This window comes from Mauremys reevesii, linkage group 4 (genome assembly GCF_016161935.1).
Source record: "Mauremys reevesii isolate NIE-2019 linkage group 4, ASM1616193v1, whole genome shotgun sequence".
NCBI classification, from domain to species: Eukaryota; Metazoa; Chordata; order Testudines; family Geoemydidae; genus Mauremys; species Mauremys reevesii.
Genome location: NC_052626.1, coordinates 139,364,659 through 139,388,552, shown reverse-complemented (window position 1 = coordinate 139,388,552; position 23,894 = coordinate 139,364,659). Strand labels below are relative to the sequence as shown.

The 23,894-nt window shown below is 41.1% G+C and overlaps 1 protein-coding gene across 3 annotated transcripts in view; it reads left to right on the top strand.

Annotated features, from left to right (window-relative positions):
- Positions 1–23,894, top strand: part of RSBN1 (round spermatid basic protein 1) — a 43,069-nt gene that overhangs the window by 6,506 nt on the left and 12,669 nt on the right. For all 3 annotated transcript variants that reach the window (XM_039536284.1, XM_039536285.1, XM_039536286.1), the window contains exon 2: positions 5,624–6,294. In XM_039536284.1, the coding sequence (XP_039392218.1) occupies positions 5,624–6,294 (671 nt within the window). The remainder of the gene's footprint in view (positions 1–5,623; positions 6,295–23,894) is intronic.

The window sequence follows — 23,894 nt, the reverse complement described above, 5'->3', positions numbered from 1 at the left end:
TGCATTCAATACAATAGTGAAAGTCTTCACCATACTGAGCAAAGGTTAAGTTTAAGTGCAGCCGTTAAAATAAGATTAATTGACTATTGCATCAACTGTTTTCAGTCTTTATCAGCATCAGATACCGTAAATGGAAATTCTTAAATTTGAAGCAGTACACTAAGCAAAGGTATATAGCTTATACTTTATGTTGAATGAAGTAAATCCCTCTTAAGAGCATTTTGCATTCAGGCAATAGTAAAACACCTAAATATTCAATAGTGGGTGTTTTTATTTAAATGCTAAAATGTGACTTCAGGAGAATGTAGGTGTTTACTTCTAAGTGACTAATAAGTAGACTTAGATGTTCCTCATTGATACAGTACATTTGTTAGCTTGAAATTATCTTACAACTTACGTTGGCTCATTTTGGGTTTAGTCCCTCTAGGAGCAAAGATTCTTACTTTTCTGGTCTTGGAAGACAAGGGTGTTTCAGGCCTGGGAAAGCTCCCCTGCTGGACACACTCCAGGTTGCTGTTTGGGTCTGATATGCTGGACTAGGGTGACCAGATGTCCCGATTTTTTTATAGGGACAGTCCCGATTTTTGGGCCTTTTTCTTATATAGGCTCCTATTACCCTCCACCCCGTCCCGATTTTTCACACTTGCTCTCTGGTCACCCTATGCTGGACCCATGTACTTTTAAGCATCCCTTGAACTGGTTAGGCTCCAGCACTCTCTTTCTCTGGCATGCTTCTTCCCAGGCATGAACTCTTACCCCTTCATAGAAGTGGGTCCCTGTGGTCCAGTTGCCCTAGTCCCCCAGGACCAGTTGTGTAGGCACTCCATTTCCCAGAGGTCTCCAGTCTTGTGAGCTCTCTGGCTTACTGTTTATCTATCCAGGGACATGTGCTAGTTGAAGCACATAACATACTCTCAACTGTTGAGCATTCTTTGAGCTTAAGACAGAGTCTTTAAAGGAGTCCAGGATCCTTCCCTCCTGCTCATGACTTATCTGGAATGTGGAGTCCCCTCTAACTTCTGCTGCCAGCTTTTTGCTTCTGCTTTCTTCTCCCTCTTTCTAAAATGGCCAGTGAGACACCCATTTTTTGCTATCTCCAGTCACCACCTTATCAGGTGATCTGTTGCTTAGTTACAAGACTGCCTGGGCAGACTGATGCTTCAGAAAGGTAGCCAGTTATTTGTCCAAGGGAGTTTTTTTCCATATGGCATCAAGGTTTAATTATACTCCATTGCCCAGTGCCACTACCGCTTGGAATCTCAGTCCAGCATGGAGTTAAAAAGACTGAGATGGCAGACAAGCTTCACATTCAATGTGAAGTTAGAGATTATGAACTTCATGTATGTTTTTAACAAAACTAAAACTATAGCATACATAGGTGGATTCTCCATTTCATCACAAAAGTTTTACTACTTTGAAATTAGAGAGATGCGAAGTATTTGACTAACACCTTCCATCCAGATCTGTATAAAATTTGTCTAATCTTATGACCTCTGAGGTATTATCACCACTTCATTAATGGGCATACTGAAAAACCATGTTCACAAGAGTGGTGTGTAGCAGATCCAGAAAGAACTAGATCTCTTGCCTCAGGTCCTGTGCTTTAGCTACAAGATCATCTTCTAAATCCTGAATTGCACTATCTAATCTGACAAAACACAATCTACACTACATAGTTTAGTAATTATGTAAACACACTTTAATGACGGTTACATTTACAAAAAGACCTCAACAGTAGCTGGCTGTTCAGCTTTTTTCATGGATTTTTAGAACAAATCTTTATTGCATTATATACTTGAAGGCCTACAGAATAGCTGGCAGTGTGATCCAGTGGTTATAGTTACAGCCCTGTTCCTCTTGGAAGTTATGGATTCTGTGACTTTCTGCACCCTCCGTGACTTCTGTGGCAGTGTGGCTGGTTCCAAGGCTTCCCAAGCAGTTAACTCCAGGGTTTGACTGATATTGGTTAACACTGAAAATGACATAATCTGTTTCCCCATCTATAATATAGGAACAAATATACTTGCTGTTGGTAAGATACCAGGTAAAAGGTGAGCATAACCAGCAGCTCACAAAAGACTGATAATTCAAGGGTTCAAAAATAGTTATATACATTTAATATTTAAAAAAAAAAATCTTTGCTTTGACTGGTTTTACCCATTAAATTGATATTGTTCTCTTGGTTTTAAAGGACTATAATGCAGGTTTAAAACATCAGTTTCTAGCAATCTACCTAAGAAAAGCTCTAAAATGCTAGAGAATGTAGGTTTCATAAGGTTCTACAGTAATTGTAAACTTTTTTCTAAAGTTACTAAGGTAGTGTTGCAGCTTTAAATTTAGTGTATATGAATTTATAGCCATGGTCTGTCTTCTTGCATATCATAGTAATAACAGTAACATTTGTTTTGTTCTATAACTTTCAGTACTGCAAGTGAGTTGAGTGGGAATACAAATGAGTTTCAGTAAAGTCCATAAAAGTTTTGCTGTGTTAGGAATACAAAGCCCTATGCTGTTACCATGGCGAACATATTTTCCATGTTATCTTCCAGTCAGAACAATTTTAGCAGCAGATTAAGGTTATGATACATTTAAGCAGCCATCCTGGTTAAGTGGTAATTGCTGTTACATGCATTGTTGATGTGAAATAACACAAGTCACTCTGATTTCAGGCAGTATAACAAATGATCTGTTTTTGTGAATTCCCCAAGTTTTATCTGACTTTTTTATAACTGTTCTGATCACTCCCTCCATTATACAAACTATAAACTGGGGGTTGTGACCCCTCAGGAGGTTGTGAGATTATTACATGGGGGGGGTGTTTATGGGCTGTCAGCCTCCAACCCCAAACCCCATTTTGCCTCCAGCATTTACAGTAGTGTTAAATGCAAAAAAAAGTTTTTTTTAATTTATAAGGGAGGTTGCACTTAGAGGCTTGCTGTGTGAAAGAGGTCACTAATATAAAAGCTGGAGAATTCGTGATGTACATCAAGATGGAGCAAACAGCAATGGTGATGTTTGAACTACTTTGGTGAAATCATACAGGACTTGAATAATTGCTAACTTTTAATTTGGGCACCCAAAAAAAACAATGCAGATCATAAAATGGGCAGGAGAAAAAGGAGACGGCTGTCTACAAGCAGTCCCATTAGTAGATCATAAGTAAGGCTAAGCTTTTGTCCTAGATATTTTTGGTAAGTCAGACAGGTCACAGGCAATAGAGAAATTCACAAAGCCACCTGTCCCTGACTTTTACTAAAAATATCCATGATAAAATGGGAAGGGACTGGGCAGCTGCAGGGTGGCTGGGAGCTCTGGGGCCCCCACCACCTGTGCAGGCTCAGAGCTCCAGGGTCCTCCTGCCCCCTCCCTGGGGAGCTCGGAGTTTGGGGGCCTGCTGCCTCAAGCGGCGGGGTACTTCACAGCTTGTTGCGGGGGGTGGTGGGACTCTGCAGCTCCCAGCCACTGGGGCTGAAGTCATGGCAATCTTTGGAAGTCATGGATTATGTGACTTCTGTGACCTCATGACAAAATAGTAGCCTTAATGATTGGTCTCTGCCCTGGTTTAGCTATATCAAACTTCTTGTGTTAACTGTGATAAACAGGCAAATATATCTGGAAGCTTCTGACTGTTTTGTGTAATCTGACATGTCATCCTCAAAATTGAATCTGAAAACCTAAGAATTCAATGATCTTGCCAAGTATCATGCCTCTTGTGACACCCATGCATTTTTACGCCTTATCTCCGAGATTCTCGGGCATCCAGTGTGGCTCTGGGCAACAACTGCAGTTTCTCCTGCTAGCCACAATACGCAGCTATGACACCTGACCTGGAGGAGAAAATGGGGGTGGATGGGTGGTGGTCAGCGATGGGGCTGAGACTAGATAGAGAATGTGATTGGGCCTGAAGAGGGATAGGGAGCATTGGGCAGAAAAGGGGTGGAGGTGGCTGCTTCTGCAGTTCCCCACATCCTGAGCCCCAGGTTGCTACTGTCTACCTATCACAGCCTTCTTGGGGTATACCAGGCACACTCCCTCCAGTACCAGTTACTCTTTTAGCTCAAGTGTGAGGAGCATGTGTGAAGATCCTGTGGTTAGGTCCTGATAACCCATGTGGGAAACAGTATGTGACTAAAGACTATATATTGTATCTGCACAAGTGAAGGGTGAATTGAAGCTGCACAAATAGCATTAATTCTTGCATTCCCTACTTATGTGGTGTTGACTTCACAATGAACATTTAAAATGATATATTAAATGTACGTGTCTGTAGGAGCCACTCATAGGTTAGCACTTAATCTCAGCTCTGGATCATGCCCTTAATGGGAGTCCTTCCATTGACTTTGGATCAGATATTTATTGGCATCCTGGATGCTTTAGGGCATTGCCAGTGAGTTGCACAGCCTTTCACCAGTCTGAATCCAGCTATCTTAGTAGAGATTAAAAAAAAATCCTGTCTAATTTGGCTTTGACCTCTATATGAAATACATTTTGGGTCTCAATTTCAGTCCTAATCACTCACCACTGGCATTCAGGAGTGAGGCCAAGAACTGCAAGGACCATGGAGTAGCAGGGGTACTTCAGTTCCTATCTTCTGCTCCCCTCCAGCCCCTACACACAACATGGAATTTATCCATACAATGGGAATATTAACATCAAAATATAACAACTTGTTGGCAAATATTATGAAATACTTAACTAGGTTGGTGCTGCGTTCAGAGAGAGGTTTATTACATTTCAAATGTGCATTTTCTCATATTGAAAGATTACTGAAGTATATAAAGCATCTTAAAAAAAAAAAAAGCATGAGATTATTGTCCATGTGTAATTTGAGCTCATTTACAGTTTCTCCACCTTCCTGACAGATGTTTCCACAAGCTTTTTTGGCTTTGAAGACTTAACTTTGATTAAAGGAAAACATTACTAAACTGACTAACTTGCTCTAAACATTTGTCTTTTTAAATATTACTGCAAACTCCTGTACTAATTCCTTTTACCACATTAAAGTGGTGGTTGTGTGTGGGTTTGTTTGCTGTGTTTTTTTTTTTCCTTTACCCTTCCCTCCTCACACTTCAGTTCTGGCCCCAAATCTGCAAGTTGCTCTGCATAGTATGCCTTTTTGCACACAACCTGCAAAAGTGAGACCTAAATGTTTAACTCTTACCCACACTAGCTTCTTTAAGTTATTTGGTTTATATTTTGTGGAGCTGCTAGGCTTTTATGGATTGCAATGATTTATTGTCTTAATTGTAAGAGGCACTTAGGATGCCTCTTATTTTTAAATAGCTAGCTTAAAAATTTCATTATTATTAGTTTAATCAAAATTTCTTGGATACCTATAGTTCCTCATTTTGTCTTGGATTCTTTAAACAAATGTTCCAGTTTCTGATTCTGCCAGCTTTTCTTAATTCAAGATTTTGTATAGTAACTAGATGTTGCTTTTCTTAGTGTTTTATGTATATGCCAATCCAAAAGCAAATATGCTAATGTAAAATTCAACCAATGTGAAACCTGCTAATAGTTTTCAGGAAAAGATGGCTTTGGGAAGTGTGGCATTTTTCTTAATTCATTTTTGGATAGATCTGCTGTAACTGTAGAACTCTAATCTTCCTGTTTTTGTTGCCAGAAACTCCAGATGAAAATGGCAAAACCCAGCGAGTCGACAGTCTTATTATGAAGAAGATAAAGAAAAAGAAGAAAAAGAAACACCGGGAGGATATGAGAGGGAAACGCCTTAAAATGTACAACAAAGAAGTACAAACAGTTTGTGCCGGACTTACTCGCATCAACAAAGAGATTCTGACTCAAGGACAGAGTGATAACTCGGAAGTGAACAAGGAATCCTTCAGGTATCTGAAGGATGAGCAACTGTGTCGATTGAATTTGGGAATGCAGGAATATCGGGTACCCCAGGGAGTTCAGACACCATTTATGACTCATCAAGAGCACTCTGTTCGCAGCAGTTTCTTGAAAACTGGCACTAAATTTAGTAACTTTATTCATGAAGAACATCAGTCTAATGGTGGTGCTTTGGTCCTTCATGCCTACATGGATGAACTCTCATTTTTGTCTCCAGTGGAGATGGAGAGATTTGCAGAGGAATTTCTTGCTTTGTCATTCAGTGAAAATGAGAAAAATGCAGCCTACTATGCTTTAGCCATAGTACATGGTGCAGCTGCCTACTTGCCAGACTTCCTGGATTATTTTGCTTTTAATTTTCCTAACACTCCAGTGAAAATGGAAATTCTGGGCAAGAAGGACATAGAAACGACGACTATTTCAAATTTTCACACTCAGGTAATGTAAATGTTCTTAAATGTATGAAGATTCAACTATTTAATTTAGTCTCTGGATTTATACTGATGGACAAGAGATGAGGAGCTATAATCCATGGACATGTGTGTCTTGAAGCCTCCTCTCCCCACCCACTGGGGAAGATGATGGTATTTGTCCCTGGCCCGTACTTGGGGGAGCTCCATCTTTTTGCATTCATGCCTGATTAGGACATTTCTAAAACTTAATCCCCATTCCAGAGCCTACTGACTAGTACATAAGTCTCTGTACTAAACCAGTGGTTCTCAAACCTCAACAATCCTAGGATCCCCATTTTGATTTAAAACGTTTGGGGGACCGCTAAGCCCCTGGCTCAGCCCCAGGCCCTGTTCCATTCCATCTCTTCCCCCAAGGCCCCAGCCCTGCCCCTTGCTTGCTCTCCCCCCCACCCTCACTTTCATCAGGCTGGGACAGAGGGTTGGGGTGCAGGCTCTGGGCTGGAGTTGGGGGTGTAGGAGGGTGAGGGATGCAGGCTCCAGCCCAGTGGCACTTGCCTCATGCAGCTCCCAAAAGCGACCAGCACATCTTAGGGGTACTCTCAGAGAGAAGAGCAGGTCAGGGGGTCTCTGTGCGCTGCCCCTGCCTGCAGGCACCGCCCCCACAGGGAACTGTGGCCAATGGGAGCTGCAGAGCTAGCACTCTGGGTCTCCATGCACTGCCTCCACCCCTTCTGCATGCGGAGCGCATGCGCGCACACATACATCTCCTCCCTCCGCCCGGAACAGGGATGTGCTGGCAGCTTCCACGAGTGGCACATGGCCAGGGAAGGCAGGGAGTCTGCCTTAGCCTCACTATGCTGCTGGACTTTTGGTGCCTAAGATCTCCCAGTTTGGCTTCAGTAGCCTCTGGGAGGGAGAAGACTTGAGTTGATCAGCAAGGCCTGTGGCCCCTGAGAAGTTCCCTCAGGGACCCCAGTTTGAGGAACACTGTACTAAGCTAGTCCTTCCCCAGCCTTCCATTTAGTGGATCCTTCTCCCTGTTAATAGGTCCAGTGCCTGCCTTTTCAATTGTTCCTGGTTTTCACAAGCAGCAGCAACTAAAAATGAGACTTCAGAAGCCTCCCCTGGGCAATATATAGTGGCACTAAAATCAACCAGTCTTGTCAGCTTTAAGCAGCTGCTTGTGAAAAATAAGAACAGTAGAAAAGTCACATATCCATAAGGGATGGGAACTCTTTTAAAAACTCCAGAGATGGATTGTTTAGGCCAGGGTGGGCAAACTGGAGTCTGTGGGCCACATCTGGCCCGCCAGCCAATTTAATCTGGCCCTTGAGCTCCTGCTGGGGAGCAGGGTCTGGGGCTTGCCCTGCTCCTGCACTCCAGCCAGGGAGCAGGGTTAGGGCTGTGCATGCATGCTGCAGCTCCAAGAAGCAGCAGCATGTCCCCCCCCGTCTGGCTCTTACAGGTAGTGGCAGCCACGGGGCTCAGCATGTTGGCGCCACCCGTGCAGCTCCCATTGGCCGGGAACTGCGGCCTATGGATGCTGCAGGGGCAGCACCTGTGGATCGGGCAGTGCGCAGAGCTGCCTGGCTGCGCCTCCATGTAGGAGCTGGATAGGGGGACCTGCAGCTTCCGGGAGCTGCTTGAAGTAAGGGCTGCCAGAGCCTGCACCCCTGAGCCCCTCCTGTGCCCCAACCCTCTGCCCTATCCCTGATTCCCCCTCCCACCCTCCAAACTGCTCGATTACCAGCCCAGAGCACCCTCCTGCACCCCAAACCCCTCATCCCCCCCCATCCCCCCAGCCTGCACCACCAGCTGGAGGCCTGAGCCCCTTCCCATACCCTGAACTCCTCATCTCTGGCCCCACCCCAGAGCCTGCACCCCCTTCTGTGCCAACCCCAATTTTGTGAGCATTTATGGTCAGTCATACAATTTCCATACCCAGATGAGGCCCTCAGGCCAAAAAGTTTGCTCACCCCTGGTTTAGGCTCTCTACTTGCAAGCAGTAGTTTTCTAATCACTTGTGTTGTGTAGATATTTTCCAGCTCTCATAAATTTCATGTAATATGGTGTGACTGTTCGTACAATAACTTTAAACTCTAGCTTTCCCAGGAGAATCTGCTTCAGTCCTGATCTAAAATGTAACATGGTAATAGTGTCATGGGAACTTGCTATTCTGGCCACTTGTTAACCTGTCTTCATATCAGTAAACATCAGTATTTTACTTGTGATAGGAAAGTAAAATTTACAAGACTGTAATAATGCCTGCAAACATAACTGACTTCCATGTGCTCTAGTAATGTTAGCTGTAGGGAAAACTTGGCATTTAAAACAAACTGGAAACCACTTAAAATTCATATTGTAAAACAAACATTGGCCATACTAGATGGTGCTGGCTAATCCGTAAAATCGCTTTCAAAGTGGGGAGGTGCTCCAGTGACATTCAAACACACCACCTAGCCTGCTTATTAATCTTTGGTTGTTGTCCACTTACCCCTTCTCTCCCCCGCCGCCCCCCCCCTCCAAAAAATCCTCGTCCTTTTTTTGGAATCCTAACTTTCCAATACCTTTTCAGCAGGCATTCCATCTGAGAAGACGCCCATTATCCCTCTATGGGCCTAGTCTTAATTCTTGTACCAACAATTCATTGTTTTTATTCAGGAGTCATGGATAGATGAGGAATACAGGATTTATTTGGATTAATTTTGATTTAGGAATCTTGCTTGGGGAAATCAGTTACATCTAATTTGCTTTGAAAAGACACTTTTTCAAGCAAGGCCCATTGTTTAAATCAAGCTGGTAAAGCACATAAAGGTGGAAAAGAAGCTTGCCTTTCCCTGAGCCTCAAGTTGAATGAGCTATTATCAAAACTAGGAACCAGTTATTCAAAAACAAAATCTGGATCTTGCCCCAGTCTCTCAGATTTCAAAAGCTGTTACTATGTTGGATCATTTTTCAGCTAAATATTTGAGGCTGTAGGATATCAAGTTCTCAACAGGTCCTTTGCCATAAAGTTACCCATTCACTGGGGAGTCACAAATTTATATACTACTCATGACCTAACCTGTTTCTCTATTTCTCCAGTTGATGTTCTGAGGCCTTATTACTTCAGTTCTCAGTAAATTAGATTGAACAAAAGTATGATGTGGCTATCTGCATAGCTCATATTTTGCTAGTCAGTTACTGGATTTGTCCATCTGCTGTTTTAACTCAGGCTTCTCAACATCTCCTCTTTCCACCTACAATAAGTATCCAAAGCAGAACTGTAATTAGAGATACTCTTAAAATTTAAAGTTCTGTACAGTAGAGACAGCAGGCAAGGCTGATACAGAGAGGTTGCAAGATGGCGCAACCTGGTGGAGGAACATGCAAAACAAAAAGCATCCTGGGTTTTGATATTACCATAATAAGGTACCAAAGTGCTGACTTCCATAGTCTGTTTTTAAGTTTTTATCCTTGTAAGGTTAAATAGGATTTTATAAGAGGCAGGAGCACAACAGCATGTTCTTGCAAAATAAGCCAGGTCTCTTGAAGCCATCTAAGAAATGCATTGCAGAGGATGCATACATTTGCCATGTTGTAACAAATGACTTGGAAATTTAGTTTCAGGTTTTTTTTAATCTAAAGATTGAGAAATCAGCCCAGTGTACTTGGGGTGGGGAAGAGGCAATACCACAATAGAAAGACAATGTTGACAAAACAGGATTACTGTGATAGATTTGGCCAATACTTCTACATGAAGTGTTCCCATTTGAGACTAAAAACTATTCATGTGAACAAATAAAATACTAATCGTGTTTTCTTCCTTAAACATATTTTAAATGGAGATGAGGTTTACATAAGGAAACTATTTATTATCCACTTATGCCAAAGTATATTTAGCTGTGAACCAGTCTTCCAGCAGGTGTTAACAGAATTTTCAGTTGGTGTTTCCAGATCTGTGCATTCCCTGCTACCATTATGACTTTTTGGCTATGCCTATACTACAGGGTAGGTGCATGGTTTCCCACCCCCGCCCCCTTAGCTTGCATACAGATATTTGTGCTAGTTCTTATTAAGCTAGCATGGGTGTAAATACCAGAGTAGCTGCAGTAGCACAGATGGCCCAGCTAAGCCATTCCTCTGCTGCCGCTAAGTACAAACTTGCCTGAAACGGAGTATATGCTCCCATGGCTAAGCTGTGCCTCCGCTGCTGTTACCCATGGCACTGTAGCTATGCTGGTATACTTGTGCTGGCTCAATGAGAGCTAGCACAAATATGTGTGCACTTCAAGGGAGAAGTGTTGGCAGCTCTAAAGAGGGTTTACAACACTCCATGCACAGAGTGAACTCGAGTTGGTCTGGAATTGGTGGAACACAAATGGCTACTCAGCAGCAAGAACTTAAATGTCTGTAATAATATTGACATCCATAACCTATGCTTTGCTGTCAGAAAACTATTTAACCTACAGAAATCAGATTTATAGGAGTCTCTTGTCTTAATTATTTTTTCTATTGTACCCTCTAGCAACTCAATTGCTTGCTTGATTTTAGTGCCTATAATAATCCTTGATGATCAAAATTGCCAGCTAAATGAATGCATAAACTGAATATGGCCACTATATCAAAAAGTTGGAGAAGTTGTGATGGTCAACAGTTCAACCCAGACCAGTAAGGAGTTTTGTCACAACCTCTCCTGTAACCCTGGGTGCTTCTGTGTTGTGCATTTTTGGTTCAGAACTCTGACATCAGCATGCTCGCAGCACAATAACCTCACCCTGGCTTCTACCAGACTGGTTATTCCTTGCAGGGTTGATACTAACACCCTTCCAATCCTGAGTTCTCCCCAAAAACATCTTTCTCTGCAGTGCTGAGTCCTTCTGACTGTAGCACCCAAAGAACATTATCAAGTTTGCTGCTTTAAAGAGAGAGCACAGAGCAGCTTATTAACTTAGTGGGATGACAAACTACCTACTTCCATCAAACAACTGAGTTGGCTTATGGTAAAAGTTAAAACAAGTTCCTTAACAAAAGGATGTACGTTTTTAAGTGATACCAAGTATAAGGAAAGAGGGTAAGTGGTTATAAACAAAAGTAAAAATACACTAAACAAATGAGTTTGTTCCTTTTTTCCTTGCCATAGTCATTCTTCCAGCATGGCTAGCCAGCTCATTCTTTAGCCAGGGCTCAACACACTGAGCTCAAAGACTTTTTAGTTTCCTTCCTTCTTTTCTTAGATGATGGATAAAATACGTTCTCTCCCACCCCTTTAGTCATCAAACCTTTGAAATTTATTCTTCTGCAGTGTATTCCCAGGTGAAGTTCCTTTCCTTGCTCAGTGTAGGTACATGCTGTCTGGATGTTTGCTTCTTCTTTAGGTGTCTCCCTGTTCAGCAATTCTTTGAAATGCACTGTCCAGCACATTTCTTGTTCGTTTTTTTTTTTTTGGTTATTAGTAGGTGTCCTTGTTTGTTCCTGAGTGTCCATTGGTGTCTGCCATTTACCACTGATAAGCTGCATCATTTTGTGGATGGTTGCTTGTTCACCACAAGCAGCTGCATCCTCTGCTTGTGGTATTATGTTGATAATCTAATGCCATTTGTCCGCTCTCACAAGACATTTGACCTCCCGGTGTGCCTTGCTATACAGCTCATGGTATTTGTCCTGCCAGTGGTGAAAGCCAAAGGGAAGCCACTGGCATGAAGACTGAAGTGCTCAACACCAAGACCAAAAAACTTTTTTTTTTTTTTTTTGAATGTACAAAACAGGGGAGCTAGCTCAGGTAACAGCAGAGATGAGACACTACAGCTTACACATCCTGGGTGTCAGCGAGAGCAGATGGATGGGATCAGGAAGATTAATAGCAGCCTTGGGAGAAACAACACCATGAGGGTGTTACTATCCTTTTTGAAGAAGGGAGTGGAGCATTCCTTGCTTGAATGGAAATTCAGCAGCAGCAGACTTATGAGAGCCAGACTGAAAGGGAAACATATCACCCTGATTCAGTGATATGCTCTGACAAATGACAGTGATGAAGAAGTAAAGGACAGATTCTACCTTACACTATAGGCGGAGTTAGAGTACCATGCCATGACCTAACTATCGCCATAGGAGACCTGAATACCAGGGTTGATAAGGACAATGCAATGGGAAGACATGGGTGTGGCACCATGAATGAAAATGGAGAAAGGCTTGTTGATTTCTGGAATATGAATGACCTAGTCATTGGCAGAACTCCATTTCAACATTGTGAAATTCACAAGCTGACATGGTGTTCTCCAAATGGCAGAGATGATAGCCAGATTGACCATATTACGATCAATGGCAAATGGCAACACACACTGACAGATGTGAAAGTGAGAAGAGGTGGAGATGTTGGCAGTGACCATCACCTTGTGACAGCCTCCATCAAGCTACAACTGAAGTGTGGGTCCACCAAACAAGGGACATAATGTTATGACATTGACAAGATTAAGTCCCTTGAAATATAGAAAGCCTTCATTCTGCAGTTAAAGAACAGATTTCAAGCACTTGCAGACCTTGGTGAAGAGGAGGGGAATGCAGATGAGGAGATCAGCAAGAAGTGGGACAAAGTAACAGCAATTTATAAACAGAGCAGTACAGGCAGAAGAGAAGGAAGGTGTGGATTGGGATGACCAGACAGCAAGTGTGAAAAGTTGGGACAGGGTGGGGGGTAATAGGAGCCTATATAAGAGACCCCAAAATTGGGACTGTCTCTATAAAATTAGGACATCTGGTCACCCTAAGTGGATTACACCCAGCACATGGAATGCCATAGAAACCAGACGAGCCCTGAAGAAAAACTGTAGACACACAATGCCAGAAACATAATGTACAACCTGTAAATTCTTAAAGTACGCACTTACCTTTGTCACATTGATCAAACTCTCATGGGAATATAGAGTTGTATATGTTTGACTAAAAGGCTGTGTCTGCATAGCCCAGCAGTTAGGATTACAGGGTTGTAAATGGAAGCATAGGCTAGTGTGCTACACTGTAACTCTCCTGTGTGGATGCTGCTGCTGTGAACTAAAAGTCCTCCTTAAACAGGAATCCATTAATGCAAAGTAGGAGCCTTTTAGTTATGGACCTGACCTAGAGGTACAAAGGAAGTGTTACAGCACAGTATTCTAATGCATACTGCAGTTTACACCGTCTGTAGTCTGATTAGTGTGGGGCCATGTAGATAAGCCCTAAACTGTTTCAAAACTATAGAAAGCAGTTAAACTCTTCTTTTAAAATTTGCTGCTCTTGAAAGGTGCTAGAGAGGACTGGAGTTCTGTGTCTACAGAAGAGAGCATGGTGGCATAAGTTCTGCAACACAGTCCTGTAAATATCTACCTCTTGACCACCTCTAGGGTTAAGAAGCTTCCTAAAAGCACATTCATGGTCTCTTTACTCATTTGGCAATAAAATTGCCCAGATTGGTAGCTTGTGGCCATTACTCTAGTAGGAATTAGGCTATGTACAGGATGTTCTTAAAATTCATGTCTCTCTGCAGAACTTAAACTGATAGTAATATATTCCTATGTAACTGGCTTAGTTGAACATCTTGACAATGCAGTTCTCTGGAGTTTCAACTGCAAAATTCCACTGATCTAAAAAAACTGCTTATATTTGGGCCCTTTGAAGAGGCTTGTACTCTTCAGAAAGTGTCAGCCTGAACCAAGTCTTCATGAAACTTTTTTTTTTTTTTTGGTGGGGTAGAGGGTAGCTGGAGTTACTTGTTAACTCAGCTCTTCCAATATGCAACACACTTTCTTCCAGCACCGTAGTCTTGACCTAGACTGGCATGTTGATCAACAAAGATTCTATAACCTGAATCTAGTTCTGTTTTGTTCTGGCTCACATCAACTCCAGCAAGTTTTTTCCAGAGCTGTATTAGACCTGGGGTGTGAATAATTTATTTTAGTAAGTGAGCACCCCTGTCTCAAAGCTAGCTGACCCATGAAATAGGAAGATGCCCTCTTCAGAGAACTAGTTTTTTGATTTGTGTACCTAAAACAAGCAGCTATCACTAAGAGAACAAATGCTTTTTGCCTGCCTCTCTTGGGGAAGTGGGAACAAGGTATCTTAACATGGGTTAAATTGCATTGGTTTTTAACTGGTCTGTCTCTAATGACTATTTTACTAAATGTTTTCAAATCCAACTTTGAAATCAGTTCTGTGTGAAGAGAGAAGACTTGTGCTAGCAATGGTTGAATGTGCCTGCCTTGTAAGGCACTCTGGAAGCCTATATTTTTTTTTTTCCACTCCCTAAAAGGAAAGAGGGTTATGTTTGTTTAGCTTCCCCCTTTGGTAGAGATGGTTATTTTCTTTGCAGTATAAGACCTGTATCTGAAATGAAATATTTTTGCTCATGTAAAGCCTGAATGTTCTTCACTTTTATTTTTGCTTCCTTTCACCAATTTCTCTAAACTCTGTTGGGGGATGCTGTATTAGATATAACAATGATACTTTAATTCCTGCAGCTGTTGAATATCCTCAGCTATGAGTTAATTGTTAAGACAAAGTATTTCCTTATCGCTTTAGAGGGTAGAGAGATAAGAGTTCTACGCATTTCTGCAATGCAAACAATATAAAGAGATGAGATTACAATTTTTCTTACCTGACTTTTTCTCTTAAAATATCAGCACATCACATGTTAACACAAGTGGTTGTAGAACCACCTTCTCCATATCTGATTTGACTGCCTCCTGAAATGTCCAAGACTAACTGTGCTCTTACTTTCTTAAACAAAAGCTTGTCTGTATACACAATGTGCTAATTTTGTCTATTGGGCAATTTCAACTTCTTACAGAAATATATGGTGTTCAGCTTCTATGTGAAATTTAATTAGGCTTATCACTTTTTTTAAAAGCTAGCAACTTGTTTAATGTCTACACTACTTTTCTAATTCTAAATGATTGTCATTCACCAAGTGAAACAAAACACCTACTGGAATGGCTTACATTTGGAAGGTACACGTTGTTTTTAAAGTGGTTTAATTTTCTAAAACTTTTCAGATTAGTTTTACAGCTGATTAATCTAATCAGATATTCATGAAGTCATCAGGAGGTTAACCTGTTGAATTGGAGAGAAATCCTCCAAATATTAAATGATGAACTTTCTTGCCATGCTGTATTAGGAGGAGAACCTCACCAGACAGACATTTAAATTGTTTTATTTAATTAGAACATTATGTATTTTGGATTGTTTTTTCTTCAACAGCTAACATTTTAACAAAACAAGCATTCGAATTTAGTTAAACATTCAAGTTTTTTTAAATCAGGGTGGTTTTTTGTTAAAATTGTTAACTAAAGTAGTTAAATGAAATATTTAAAAAAAATTAAATTGACTGTAAGCCAGGTCAACATGATAACTGCAGAAGCCAATATTTTAAGTTTAACTCAGTCGTCTTCACCTTCATTTTCCTGTTTGTTCATAATGTGGGAAAAAATGCAGGAAAGCTTGTTTTTCTTCTCAGGTCCCAAATGCTTTCTCAATTTTGAATGAATTAGAATTCTTTCTACACTGGAAGAAGCTATTGCTGATAAAAGTGAGATTATCATTTCAACAGTCTCTGAATCCAAGTGCTTAAGTGACTTCCATTAGTTCACTGGTGTGACTTTCTTTAAAACATCAGCAACATACCATTCTTGAATGGGTCACCCTTAGCTCTGAAGTTTATTATAGTTGGCATTATGGAGGGATGATTGCTGGATGTCCATGTCCTAGCCAACTCCTCTTCTTCAGCAGTTAAGGTTTGACCCTGGTACCGAGTATTGAGAATATTTGCAAGAAAATGAGTTGGAGATAGTGCTTGTCCCAATTGTCTTTTTTTTTTTTTTATAATGCTTGTAATTTAACTCTCTCATTGCATATTTCTCTTTAAGATCTCACTTGGTTCCTTCCAAACTTCAACAGCATCAGCAATAAAACAGCTGTTTCCCTGCATTTTGTTTAAGGCTACAGAACTAGGCTTCAGGGTAGTCTGCAGGTGTTCAACGTTTCTCTTAAGCCCAATGTTGAGACTTTGGCTGTGACAGTGCCATCTATTTTTTTCACTATTTTGTTCAGACTGTCATCAGATTAGGACAGTTCTTGATATAGTGCTCAAAACAGTCCACTATTGAGTTTCTTCGCATGTCTTGTTTTGTGGCAGAGTTGGTTTGGTTCCTCCCACTTTTTTTCAGAGCAGCTGCTGCAAAGTGGCTGTTACAGAAGTATTTTGCAATTTCAACATTGGCCTTTATTTCTGGAACACTGAAGTCTTTGGCTAGGAGGTGCATCAAATGAGCAGTGCAACCATATGTTGTTAGCTTGGGACTCTCTTCACTCTCTCTCTCCTAAATAATTTCTTCTCATCTTGCATACATTTTCAGCACTGTCTCTATGACCAAGCTGCATACTAGACATTTGAAAAATTTTTTGCAGTTTGCGATAGCTTTTACTGCTGCTACTTGTAAGTATTCTGCTGTGTGCATTTCCTGATGTATCAATTGTTTCTGTAAGGAAGACGTTCCCTTCTTCTGTTGTCATACAAGCACATACAACAGGATCATTGTGGACATTGCTCCACCCATCAAGACTCAGGTTAACCATTTTACCCTCTAGCCCTTTTGCACACTGCTAAATTTCTTCCATAGACTTTGTCCTGCAATTTGCCTGCGACATCTGCTGTGTTGGGTGGACTGTATCCTGGTCTTAATGACTGAACCATGTTAATGAAGTGTGGGTTCTCAGTCATATGGAAAGGAGAGTTTGTGCATAAACAAACCAGGCAATTTTTCATCCATTACCTCTTTTTGTAATCTAGTGGTTCATATAAAAATTATTTTTGATTTGTTTCTGGATTATGGAGGTTTTTTCTTTTTGCTACAGATATACTATGGCTATGTGACTGAAACACTATAATTGGTAGAGAACTCTGAAACTATAGAAAATGGTGATCTTGAAGGTGAATAGTCTTCAGTATTCTGTATGTTGAGGGTGGATTCTCCTAAACAGAATAAGTCAGTGCAGTTTAGTTAATTACCATACTACTCATTTAGTATTACTCATTGCATTCACTGACACTCAGGCAGATTTCACCTTTAAAGTAATACTATTTCAGCTATTTATATTTTATCACAACTGCATCTAAAATGAGTAACGTGTGTGCGCGCGTGTGCTCAAACATGAAAATTCAAAAATAGTCCAGAAGGAAGACAGGCAGTCCTTAAGAAAGAAGTATGAAATAAAAAAGCTTACCAAGCTGAAGGTCCTGCATGTTCAGACACATTCCTTTCATCATCATCAACACAGCTTCCTTCTGAGAAGAAATACTTCTCATGATGTTGTTTCATTTGGGCACCAGGCCTTGCATTTCTTTATTGCACTGTCTGCATTTCACACCCAGGCCTGTCTTACCCACAGGTATAGGAACTTCATTAAAATATTCCCAAACTGGGTCTCTCTTCTGGCCTGCTGCCATTATAGGTTTTCCCTTCTAGTGAGAGAATGGTATGGTAGATCTCAAATCAATGAAGGCTACACTGAAAGAGACCTCAAGACTTCTGGAATATGCTGCTCAAATAGTTTCTTTTGTTTCTACTGCCTGTTCCTCCCTTCTCACATTTATCTCCAGACTAGGTCTCCTTGTTCAGATCTATTCTGCCCCCAACAATCTTCTATTCATTGAATTTTTTGAAACTTCTCACTTTTAGAGAGAGGTAAGGGATTGACTGTGTACACAAATTTGCAGAGGGACAATAGGGTTGAGGTCTATTATTTCTCACCCCTCTATAGTCTTTATTTTAAAACCTTTTTGCTGTTAAGTATGTTATCTCTGGAGACACAAATCCACAGTTTGAGAACTGCAAAGCTAAGCATCTGGTGGTATCTTCTACACTGAGCACTGAGTCCCACTGCGTAGATAGATTATTTAGGGTAATCTTTCTATCCCCCTGGAACCCCATGAGATTGGGCCCCTAATCCATGAACTATTGGAGCTCATTTACAAAACTTTTCTTAAACACTACATGAATATATTGTCTTCTACTATAGAATTAAAATGTATAATCCCTATTTCATTATGAGATTATAGCTCAAAATATCTTAATTAAAACTCTTTAGATAAAATGCTTTTTTTTTGGGGGGGGGGGGGAGAACCGATCCACTAAATCTGATTTAAATAAAAATGCTTTTGATTTTCTTTTAAATCATTGATTTTTATCCACCCTGGCTCTGAAGTTTTTTCCTCCTTTTAATGACTTCTCAAAGTGAGCAAATGGTTCTGAAGGATTCTTTTAATAATATACAGAGACTTTCAAAATCTGAATCGATGCTGGAAAAAGTTAGTCAGTTTCCACGTCCCAGCTTGATGCCACTTTAGCAGGAGTGGATACTCTGACCGTGAGTGGGGGTGGGGGTGTGTTTTTTTTTGTTTGGGTTTTTTTGTCTACATGAAACAGAGGTAACTAAGATGCTGCTGTGGGAAAACTAAACTTTACAAACTACTCATGAGGGTGGAGGTATAGAGACCCCATTCAGTTGTTAAAAGTCCTTAGCAAAACCAGTTCTGAATCCAAAGAAATAAAACTGAGGGGATAGTAAGGTACTGGACAATTAGTAAATTATGACTACAAACTGAGTTATTTCATAAAGGCCATATTTCATTCTTTCTTTGTGTAACCACCTCTCAATGCCTGTGGGTGTTCTGTTGGGGACTAAGGGCAGTATGTTGTCCTGGCCCACTGACAATAATTAAAAATGGAATTAGACCCTCTACTCTGAATGATCTCTCTGAGATGTATTGCAGAGATGTTTTATGGGATCAGAATTGTATTATTTGTGGTTCTGTTTCATGTCTCTCTAATTGTTCAGTGTACAAAATTTGAGGGACTGGTTTCACATCTGTTGAAGCCTTAGGGTTTGCCCTAGTTACAATCAGTGGTGGCCAGAAAGCAATACAGTTGTACCAGAGCAAACCCCTAGAGCAGAAAGCCAAAGCCACTCTAAGCCATGGTTTGCTCAGAATAGGTGTAGATAAGTGATAAAAATACCAAAATCCTGTCTATGTTCTAGCCCTACCATTGTGTTCATCCATGGGGACTGAACGGTCCTAATTCGTAGTGCAGACTAGACTCAAAAGTCTGGATATATGACATCGGAGAGTGGATTATCACTCTATCCCATAGGCATTCAGCATAGGAAACATGGCATGGAACTTCAGTTTCCCCATATGTAAACAGGGCATCATAACAGTGGCTTTATGAACATTTCCTAAGCATCACTTTAGGATCTGCTGACAAAGGCAGCTCTATCAGGGCAAAGGGTTATTTTTATCACACATCTACTGAGGCTACAACCAACTAACTCAAGAAACTTCAGGATAGAGGTGACCCTATTAAGAAATCTGGTTTTATTAAACAAAACCAACGGTAGTTTTTAAACATCCCGTCACCTCCTGGGTCAGAGATACTAATCCACAGAAGTTAATTTGTTTTGGATCAATATTTTCCTTTTCAGTCTTATTATTATTACAGGATGATCAAATTTGATTTTCTTTCTTTCCAGAAAGCTTAGTGCTTAGTCTTATAAATGCGGTATAAAGCCGTAGTGGGTATTAAGAGGCAAGGCTAGTATTTTGCTTCTAGAGGGAGATGAACATTAGAAGAGAAAAGAAAAGTGGAACTGAAATAATTAATTAGCTCACAAGCTGCCACTTTGATCCTTGTGTGTGCTCTGCTGTGCTTGGATTGTGACTAGTGGGGTGGAGAGTAAGGGGCGGGGGATAGGGAAGGGAATTTTAGACTAAATTCCACCTGAGAGTAATCATATATCATGACAAACTGTATAAACTTGTTGGAAACCAACCCTGTAACCCTGCTTGGGATCAACAGGAGAAAACACCAGAGATCAAAGGCAGAGATGGACACTGAGTTGGGTAAGGGATGTCAATGTGAGCTTCGAATGTCAGGGCATGCTTAGTAACATTAATTCCCTTGGCAGGTCTGGATCCTGCTGGGCCTTCCCAGTTCAGGAAGCACTTAAACATTTGTATACGTGCTTTATCATATACAAGTGATAATGCAACTATGTACTCAAAATAGTACTGCTTTGGGCAGTCTGGGAAAGATTAGCCCAGGTGATATATTTTATACATTTTTCTGTGTTTTCTTTGCCTTTGGTTAAGGTAAGGCTGTAGTCACATGAAGTATGAGCTTGTTTGTACCATGTAATACAACAGAATAATTATTATTAGAAGGGACTGATCTGAGAGAAGTTCTGTCTGTATTTTTATTAAGTTATGCAGATAAGGCCTCTACCCTCAACATCAAAAATATATATTTTTTGATGTTACCTGCTCAGCCAGAGACATAAGTCTAAACCACACATGATACAACTGTAATTATCTTCTTACTGTAGGTGAGTTTAATGAATAAACTGCATGTATAACAGCAATGAGTCTTAGTAGAAGGTATGAATAGATCATGTGAATAAGAAAGTATAAGCATGGGATCCTGCCTATAATTATGAGCTACTGAACATCTCATGCAACACCCTTTGCGCTATATTTACTCACAAAAATAGTCTCAGTAATTTGCAGATAGTTTGAAACATTTCTACTCCCCCTCAGAATATGTGTCTGGTGTGTTCAATAAGAACAGCCCTACTGGGTCAGACTCAAGGTCCATCTGGCCCAGTATCCAGCAGTGGCCAGTGCTAGGTGCCCCAGAGGCAATGAACAGAATAGGGAATCATCAAGTGATCCATTCCCTGTTGCCCATTCCCAGCTTCTGGCAAACAGAGGCTAGGGACACCATCCCTGCCCATCCTGGCTAATAGCCATTGATGGACCTATCCTCCATAAACTTATCTAGTTCTTTTTTGAACCCTTTTATAGTCTTGGCCTTTACAACATGCTCTGGCAAAGAGTTCCACAGACTGACTCTGCGTTGTGTGAAAAAAATTTCCTTTGTTTTAAACCTACTGCCTATTAATTTCATTTGGTGACCCCTAGTTCTTGTGTTATAAGAAGGAGTCAATAACACTTCCTTATTTACTTTTTCACACCAGTCATGATTTTATAGACCTCAATCATATCCCCCTTTAGTCGTTAAGTCCCAGTGTTATTAATTGCTCCTCATATGGAAGCCGTTCCATACCCCTAATAATTTTTGTTGCCTTTTTCTGAACTGGTTCCAATTCCAATATATCTTTGAGATGGGGCGACCACATCTGCATGCAGTATTGTAGATGTGGGCGTACCATGGATTTATAGAGGCAATATGATATTTTCTGTCTTATTTATCCCTTTCTTAATGATTCCCAACATTCTGTTTGCTTTTTTGACTGCAGCTGCTCGTTGAGCAGATTTTTTCAGAGAACTGTCCACAATGACTCCACTATCTCTTTCTTGAGTGATAACAGCTAATTTAGACCCCCCTCATTTTATATTTATAGTTGGGATTATGTTTTCCAATGTGCATTACTTTGCATTTATCAACACTGATACTCTGTTGCTATTCTCATCGCCACCCCAGTTCCATGTATTGGGGTACCTGAAGTCTTCCCTGCAGTATTTGTATCTCCTTGTTGCACGGGAACCCTTACAGCTACGTGGCTGGAGCAGGTGCGGGACCATCATGTTAGGAACAAGATGTCCCATGCTATCTATGCCCATCTATTGTTGGCAGAGGATGCTGCATGATTCCCTATGAGTGATTGATAATTTGCATCTTTCAGGTGCTGGCTCAAAGAGGTCTGTGTTAGTGGCAGATTCTCACTTGTTTGGTGGTTCTTAGCAAACAACTTGCAATGCACATTAGCCAGAGCTGCTTGCTTCTTGCCACACAGTAAAATAGACACCTCTGAGCCCTAGGCTGCTGACTCTGAAAAAGCTGTAGTTCAAATGTTGATAGTCATACTGAGCAAGGACTTCTTGATTCACCCAGGGCTTGGTTCTTTATTAACTCTCTGGTTTGGTCAGGTCTGTCCATACCATGAATTAAAAGTAATGGTCCTAATTTATAAAGCCATCAACAGGCAGAGACGAGGCTACCTCCTAGATTATCAGATCATCTTTGATGTGTGACCGTGTCTGAGAGTTTCTGCTCCTTGCCTTCAAAACTGCTCATATTGTAGCTAATGGGAGCAGGCTTAAAAATGACAACCTGCAGTTAGGTTACAGATACACCACAGCTGATATTTCATTCTCGTTTGTGGAATGGGAAGAAATCACTTCCTTTCCCAAAGCTGGGGGGGCGGGGGAATGAGCAGTGTTCACCCATTGTGTGCATATCACTAGCCTTTCCTGGATATGACCAACACCCAGCTCCAAAACCCAATAATCCCAGCAGTATTAGATGTTCCTGTTGGTTTTACAAAGTGTGGTGTGGCTGGGAGTATGCCATGGAATGAACGCCCACAGGCACAGACACACACAGGCTGCCAGTAGCATTTCTCTTTAGAGCACTTTGAAAGTTTGTTTTATAGCTCATAGACAGAGTCAGATTGGCTTGGAAATTTGTATGCTAGGAGAAGGCCTTGGGTACCATTGGGGGTGCCAGTTTGGGATCATGATCAAAGGGCTCCTGAGCCCAGCAATGACCTGTGTTAATGTCTAAGTGCTCTAAAGTGCCAATGCAGAACCAGATTGGCTTGAGACCTGGAATGCCAGGTGAAGACCTAGAATAGTGTCTGAGGTACAATTTTGGGGTTATATGGTGAATCAAGCATTCCTTTTACCCTGATGTGAGTTGTTCTTCATCTCCTATTAAAGCTGTTTGACTTTAAATAAATAATAATTGGGCCACAAGGAGCATCATTCTACAGTGCAAGTAAAGAAGCTTGCTGTGCACAGTCCTTCCCAGGGCCGCCTAGAGGATTCAGAGGGCCTGGGGCAAAGCAATTTCAGGGTCCCCTTCCATTAAAAAAAAGTTGCAATACTATAGAATATTATATTCTCGTGGGGTCCCCTGCAGGGCCCGGGGCAAATTGCCCCACTCCTCTCCCCCCTTCCGGCTCTGGGAAAAATAAAAATTTAAAAACTTTCCACATCTCAGCACAAACCCAATTTTGAGAAACCTTGTAAAAGTGACTTGAAAAGAAGTTATCACTGGTTCTCAGCATCAGCTAGTGCTAAAAGGCACTAAAGCTCATTAAAAGGGTTGGACAAATATTTTCCATCAAAACTTCTTTTGGATTGAAATCAAGGGGTTTTTAAAAAGCAGAAAAAATCATGGACAATGTGTGCTTTCCTTCAAAATTTGTTGTGGTTTTTTAAATTGAAAAGCTGAAATTAGTCTGCAAAAACCTGAACATGGTTTGGGATTTCAGAAGTGTGTGGCCAAATATTTGCTGCTTGCTGTGTTTGATTGTTTAAAGAAACAGTAAAAAAAAATCCAAAACTTTTGAACCACCTCAGCTTGTGACCAAATGCCTGAGCCCATCCAGTGAGAGATTTTTCCAGGGTTCTGATACTCTGTTGGCTTCCTTGACTCGTATGTCTCCATAACTTTGGGTTCATTTACGTTAGAACATAAGAATGACCATACTGGGTCAGACCAAAGGTCCATCTAGCCCAGTATCCTGGCTACCGACAGTGGCCAATGCCAAGTGCCCCAGAGGGAGCGAACCTAACAGGTAATGATCAAGTGA